At 44.1% G+C, this 7,579-nt stretch overlaps 1 protein-coding gene across 1 annotated transcript; it reads right to left on the bottom strand.

Annotated features, from left to right (window-relative positions):
* Positions 1-5,310: 5,310 nt before the first annotated feature.
* LOC118511729 (syntaxin-5) lies at positions 5,311-7,543 on the bottom strand. The gene is made up of 3 exons (XM_036055175.1): positions 6,659-7,543; positions 6,302-6,582; positions 5,311-6,234 (listed from the first exon to the last, which is right to left on the bottom strand). Exons 1-3 carry the CDS (start codon positions 7,224-7,226, stop codon positions 5,758-5,760), a joined length of 1,326 nt encoding a protein of 441 aa, XP_035911068.1. The 5' UTR covers positions 7,227-7,543; the 3' UTR covers positions 5,311-5,757.
* Between the last annotated feature and the right edge of the window lie 36 nt (positions 7,544-7,579).

The raw sequence follows: 7,579 nt of genomic DNA, 5'->3' as shown, positions 1-7,579 counted from the left end.
GAACAATGAGGCCGCTCTGCTTGTAACAGAGACAAATTTTCCTAACCGTGGCGAGAGTAACCGATTGATCAGCGCTGGCCGTTGAAATCTCGACCGTTGGGAAGGTGTGGCTTTTCCACCAACGTGTGTCACAGACGGGAAGCAAATAAGCAGAGATGATCCGAATGAGGCGAAAAACGAAACCAAAAAAAATAACAATTTTCATACTTGTGCTAATAAGTAAAGAAAAAAGACGTGTGTTCTGTATGTTAGCGCAAATGTGTGTGTGTGTGTGTGTAGGGCTCGTAGCTGCACAACCAACCAAAGCACACAATAACGTAAGAAGCTCTGCTGGAAGCGCTTACCAATCGTCCGTTGCTGTTTCCCGGGAGCAGGGCGGTACACTAGGATAGGCGATCAATACACACCCCTAATAGCAATACAGATTTTATATAATAGAACGTGTAACGCAAGCAGGAAAGGAAACCATTACATTAACTACGGAACGGGGCAGCACCGAGCGTTAGAGCAAACACAGGGGGTTGGAGAATAAATTAATCATCAAACATCCTTGCACCATCTGCACTTGCATCAGCATGCAGGCAAGGATACAGCGCAGTAGTAGGCCAGTGACAGTAGTCTAGAGACAAAATCTAACGTTAGATGAAGAAGTAAGTGCTCGTACTCTAGTCCCGAAAACGAATACCACTCAGGTGGTGGTGATATTGCGCTTCACCTTAACGCCCAGCTTTCGAGCAACACCCCACACTACACTGGCCAATAACTATGGTTTCTATTTAAACGAAAAACGAAACACACAAATCATCAGCCTTGCCGAGTGGGAACCGCTTTCCGCCGCCACTACAGAACTTTATTACTCTTCAAGGGTTTTTCTTCGTTTTCTATGGGCATAACTGTAAAAGTGTTGTAAAATTAATTGGTAAAACCAATATTATGTATGTTTTCGGAAGCATCAATTTTTCTAAAATCCTTTTCAAGAACTCTATTTGTCTCTCCGTAACATTCTCAAGAAGATGTAAAGTGTTGGAACTCCCTTCTTTTGGCAATTAAAACTCAGTACGCAGGACTAACTATCCAGCTACGGGTTCAAAAAAGTCAGAAAAAGCCAGAAATGATATGCCGAGACCTTTCGAGGTTGTAGAGCGTAAGAGGAAGAAGAAGAAGCTCAGGATATCATCTACCATCATCTAGGGTCTCGCGCAGTGGCTGGCTGATCAAGATTTGAAGAGATCTGTTGCGGGAATGACTCTGAGAATGGATCTTAAAAATTTTTGGACCATATTCAGGAGTTGTCCTTTTTAATCTTTATGGTCTATTGGCAGCGGCCAAGACGAGAGCGGTACCGGTCTTCACACGGCAGGACCGTGGTTCAAATCCCATCCAGACCACCTCCCCCCGTAGGAGAAGGGCTGACTGCTTTACTACGGGTAAAATTAAGTCATAGAAAGCCAGAAATGGCAGGCCGAGACCTCTCGAGGTTGTATAGTGCCAAGGAAGAAGAAGAGAAGGTCTATTGACATAACGAGGCCTCTTTTAATATGAGGTCCTTTAAAGGATAAGTACTATTATGAATGATCGTTGCTGTTGGGGCTTTCACAACGATACTCCTTCAAATGCAAGTCCCTGGAACGACGGGATCTTTTCCATAACGAAGCCTTTCTTTGATAGAGTAGACCCTTTGGATGACAAGATCTCTTGATAGACGAGGTTCTTTGGACCTCTCCGACTACAAAGTGTCTTGGACGACTATGAACGGGCTCTTATTACTAGGTGTCAATGTGGATGAAGAGCATCGGCAACGACGCTACTTCTATCACTGATGTCTCGTGGACGACAGTTTCCTTAGACACGGAGGCCTATTGAAAGATGGTACTCCATCCTGTTGTAGGAAAAATATTTGAACTTCAGGTACTTTTGGAGTTTAAGTGGTTCTTTGGGAATACATTGATGTTTCTTCGCATATGTTTTTCACCGATGTTGGTTTCTTAATGGATCTTACCGGGACCGCAAGCAAACTCAGATCTATCAAATCAGCTATTTATTTTAAAAAATCTGCTACTGACACAGGCTAACTAAATTATTCAATTTTAATCATTTCTGTCTCTTTCTGTCCTGTCTTTTGCTGTTTTTTTGTTTACTCTTTCTAACGTTTCTACCTAAACAAAAAAAGTGCTTCTGCAGTGTGTTTGAAGATACTGACAATTAAGAATACAAAACGCAACAACAAAAAAGAGGGCAACCAAACAAACATACAAAGCAAAACACTTAATATAACACAACTCGTAATCGAAATGTAGCATTTCTCAAAGCGTAGCAAATAGTATATAAACTAGCGGATAGCAAAGGATGATACACACGCGTTCTTTACGGGGTGTACATGATGAAGCGAAACACGGAACAATAATAATACGCTAACAAAAAAAGGGGTGGTGATGTGTACTCCGACGACCGAACGACGTGCTTTTTTTTTGTTGTTTCCAGATAAAAGCCATAAAATGGTGATGATGTTGAGTGGTGTAGAGTAAGCAGATGGAAAAGCAATAGAACCATTTCTGTTCCGGCTAAATGTGCTTATTTTTGCATGCTTCTTTGAGTAGCAAACGGTACAATCCACTTTTCAGATGGGGACAGTTTAGACGGATTACGAATTATGGTTTTACGTTTTACCCAAACTCTCCAACCCTTACACGCAACACTTGTCGGAATTAGCTAAGGCAAGAGGGCCACACAGGTAGCAGACAGTACACTAATCCCCCTCTTCACAAGTCAAGTAATGATAATAAGTAGATATATAAAACCTTTGATATGAATAAAATTCAACGCATCGCAGAATTGTAGTTTAATTTTAATAACGGCCCATTACCATTAGAGAAGCGTGCGCAAACAGCACGTGCACTGCGCGTGCACGTGCGCAACACGATCACCACGTGGCTGCACGTGGTACAGGATTGAGGGGAAAAAAGGCAATAGAGTACAGGACAGTGGGAACCAGTATGATTTCGTTTTAAATTTTGCAAACTCCGCACAAACAGTAAACAAAAACACGTCATCATCAAGCAAAATGGAGACGAAACAATAGAGCACACCCGTACTGAGCAGCTGGCTCGGCATGGAGCATGGCTCTGCTCTATTATAGTCTAGAACGGGTTTCTTTACGCGAGAAAAAAAAACCGTCAACCGAAAGCAATGAAAGCAACAACAGGTACATCACTATACACTACCGGACCACGTACTGCTGCTGCTGAGGGACAGTTTGTCGCTCGTATACTAAATTATCCTTATACATCCTATAACCCCCGCACACAATAAAGAAAAACGACTTAAAGAAGAGCAGCTGATAATGCAGCTGGGGGAGGCGGGGGGAGGGGGGGAACATGCGAACACTCACTTATAATAAGTAGCAAAACTCATCTCACTCTATCGCAATATTTAGCAATGAAGTAAAACAACAACAAGCTCGTACTCACCTCACTATAGCAACGCGGAAGGACTCTCTCACATACACACATCTACACATAAACACACCCATATAGCATACTACTACTACGATGATGATGCCTGGTAGGGCGCGTCCTAGGCGAACCGTTTAATCTTAAGTCCTGCCTAGCACACGTGCTTAAAGGCGAGGGAGGCAGACACAAGCAAGGATCAAGGAGCAAGGAGGAAAAAACACAGAAGAAAAACCCGCAACTTGGACAAATAAATAGGGAACTAAAGGGTAGGCAAAACAAACATACACACACAATGTGGCGATGCTGTTTAAAATTGCTACAACCAAAAACCAAAAAAAAAACAAGGGCACCACTGCTGATTTTGTTGTTTGTTTTTTTTTTATATTTGTTCATTTTTAATCCTCCGATCGTTGCTGATAATTTACTATCAGATCCCAAACTTCACAAAAAAGGCAGCAACAAACCAACACTACCCTACACACATACCGATGGCGAACAGTGGATGATTATTGTGTTTTACCTGTAATATATTGTATTTAAAAAATGAAACATGTACTTAATAATTGAGTAATGATAAACGTATGAAGAAAAAACAACGGAAGCAACAACAACAAAAAAAAGGAACAACCAACAAAGTAGAGGAAAATAGAGGTTAATCTTAAATCGACAAACGAAACCCCAAAAAAATGGGGCGCCAGGAGCGCGAGGAGAACATGGCGAGACATTTAGCAGGAACAAGCGAACCAACGTGTGACGACTTGCTCGAGAATGTCCCGAGTGGACCGGAAAACTATAAACTGATGAAAGGATGGAAAACAATTCGGAAAAAGGGATAGAAAAGAGCATGTAATGAGAGAGAAAATGCAAATGCTAGCGAGATAGCAAAAACAGGACGAAAGACGATCAATTCACTATGCATGCAGTTGCTGCTGAGCTGATCACTTCAAAACAGTGAGACACACAAAAGGGGGGTTGAAAGCAAGGAAAAGCCCGCGTAAAACACTTACCACAATAGTTCGTGAAAGTAGAGTGCATTTCTTACATCTCCTATCCAGGTGGTTCAAAAACGGGAAGCCGCATTAAGGCAGGAAACAGCATACGTGAGCTCCTCGGAAAAGAAACAAAACAAAAAAGCAAGAGGAAAAGAAAAACACAACAAAAGGGCAGCGCATGCATGAAAGTGCTGGTAAAAATGACATTAAATTTATTAAAGTTTAAATAAATGGACTAAAATCAAAGGAAACGTGTTGCAGTTACTGTATTCTGTTAATACAAGACCCTACCAAGGCGGCTCTCTGTTCATTTTAATGGTTTGAACAGGGCTTTCAAGGGCTGGGTCGTCCTGGTGTCATTCTCATGACATCGACAGCCACCCCAAATCCAAGCGAGACCAATGGAGCTAAAAATCCTTGAGGGCATTTTCCTCTCGAAATGGACATGGTATTGATCTGTTTTGCACAGAGTCGATGTCTCTCCAGCTTAATTACCATATCATGTCGTTTTAGATCCGAAGGACTATTATCTGCTGACTTCTTGGAGATCCCACAACCTTTGCGCTTATTCAAGATGTTATTTGATCGGTTCGGTGTGTCCCTAATTTTCTTCTTGTCTGACGTTTCATGCCACTCGGTCGGAATTAAGGCTGGTTCCTCTGGGACTAATGTGGCTCCTTCTGAAGGCACTCACGTGGCTTTGCTGCTCCTCGTTGGCTTCCTGCCGACTTTTGCATTAAAGTCGCCCAGGATGATTTTAACGTCATGCCTTAGTAATTGATTTAAAAATTAAATGGGGAGGTAATAATGGGCCTTCCCCTCTTGCGATGCTACACAGCTCACACAATTTACGCTGCAATATCACCTTTCGTTTAAAATTATTATATGCATTTATTTTTTGCTCCCGTAGGACAACGTATTACAAGTTCTGTGTTCCGTGTTATATACAAACAATTGATTTAATAATACAAAATTCTTCATACCCTTACCCCGTTCCCCTAAGCAGATCCGTGTTTCTTCCACCGTCGTCGTTTCCTTTCCTAGCTTCATCGGCCGTCCCAAGCAGACACAGAAGCAATATTCGTTAAAATTTGGCAAAAGTAAAACGTATAACTAGGGTAGAGAACAACAAGAATTCATTCCCTTCCATGCGGCGGGGGTGATTTTTCTAGTTTGAGCGGGGAAAAAAGGGGGATTACATCCGTTACATTTGCATCGAGAGTAAAAATAAACTCTACATCACGGGAAACTAAGGGGAATAACCGTGACAAGCAGGAAGGCAGGAAAATAATATGGAAACTGGGCTAGAAACCCTACGCCAGGAAGATAACGAAAAAGATGAAAAACAATATCAGCACGCCAAAGATCTTGATCATTAGCCAGCGGTTCTTGGTGACGGATTGGAAGTACTTGAGAATTTCCCCATGTGCCGCCTCCACGTTCAGCTCGACGTCCTGCAGATTGCTATCGATCCGTTCCACCATCTCCTCCTGCTCCTTAACCATATGCGCTAGCTGCTGAAAGATGCCACCCAGTTCCACGATCGTGCTTTCGATGTTTTGCATCGTTTCGGCCCGTTCCTGCACGTAGCTGTCCGATTCGTCGTACAGTACGAGCTGTTGCTGCTGCTGTAATAGTGGTGCCCGCTCCGAGCTGGAACCACCGGCCGCAGACGATCCTCCCATATCGATGCAGACCTGATCCTGCTGTTCCTGCAGCAGCAAGCTTCCTTGCGTTGAGCCTCGCATCGTCGAGGGAGGCAATCCACCCGCCATTGGACCTTGACTGAACTGTAAACGATTGGAACGTTGTGAACGTGCTGCACTCATCCACGAAGCGATCTTTTACGATACCCACCTGATCGCGTCGAGTTTTCTGCTGCTTCAAGTTTTCCGTCCGTACCTCAAGCACCTGCTTAAAGTCGGAACTCATGTTGGCCAGCTTGGCTTGCAACGCGACAACCATGTTGGAGGAATGTGAGAGCAAATGTTTGCCGTTTGTGGACCTTCGTTGCGATTTCGAGACTTCCTGCAGCCGGGCAATTTGCTGATTGAGCGAGTTTAGATCACCCTTGATAATGTACGTCAGCTCCTGAATCTCTGCCGGTCGGTCGTCGAACAGCGTCTTTTTCTTTGCCACTAAAAAAACCCCCCACAAACCAAAAAGATGTTAGTGTTAAGGAGCATAGGAACCCGGGAGCTCACTGCCACTTACACAGCGTTAACTTTTCCAGCTTGGTATACGTGCTGGCAATGTTTTTGCCAATGTGTTTGGCAATCATCATAAATTCGGAATAGCTTTGCATGTGTTTCGCCTTCCGCGGGTCCTTCAGATTTACGGCCCGCTGTATGTTGCGTCCCTGCAGCGAGCGGATTGCGCTCGCAAACTCCCCCGAACGGTCCCTTGCGGTCATCGTGAACTCCGGTATCAAACTATCCTTTCCGAGCGATGTGTCCTCGTCGTCGTCGTCCGCAACCGCTGATGAGCTGGCTCCGTTACCCGTCCAATATCCTCCTGTACCTTGCTGCTTGGGTGGCACCCGGTCGTGCCAAGCGTTACGTGGTTCCGGGTTCGATGGGGCAGGTGCAACGGAAGCAAAGATTCGCTGCGATATCGATGGTAACCAGCTGGTGGCTGAGTTCGGCTGCGGATATTTGGGTTTTTCGGGGATGTCTTCTACGCGCTGGTGGCTGTTGGTAGGTCCGTCCGAACCGATTGTAATTACAGCGAATGAGTCACCCGTATCGTCAGCACCGTATCGACGTCTTGCCCTTGATTGCATCGCATAATAGCCCTACTGCGACAGCACCAATCAAAACATCCATTAATTTTTCCCCACGGCCACTGGAGATGAATCGCTGCTGCCGTCGCTTCACGGTAGGGTGAGATGGTATGCTCGTAGCGCGAAACCAAAAACAAAACTCTTCCCTATCGTAGGCACATAGCAGAGACTGCAGTCTTTGCTTTCGAAACACACAACTGGTTGGTATTTTGGAACGATGGAATTCAATGAAATCAATTGTTTTTCTACGATTTCATGTAAAATGACGTGGAAAGGAAAAGTTACAAATTTTTTGTTTTCTTTTGTTTAGTCTTTGACAGTAGTTTGACGTTTGAAGCCAAGGTTGCTGGAAA

Source organism: Anopheles stephensi, chromosome 3 (assembly GCF_013141755.1).
Source record: "Anopheles stephensi strain Indian chromosome 3, UCI_ANSTEP_V1.0, whole genome shotgun sequence".
Lineage (NCBI taxonomy): Eukaryota > Metazoa > Arthropoda > Insecta > Diptera > Culicidae > Anopheles > Anopheles stephensi.
This window is presented reverse-complemented; position numbering and strand designations above follow the sequence as displayed.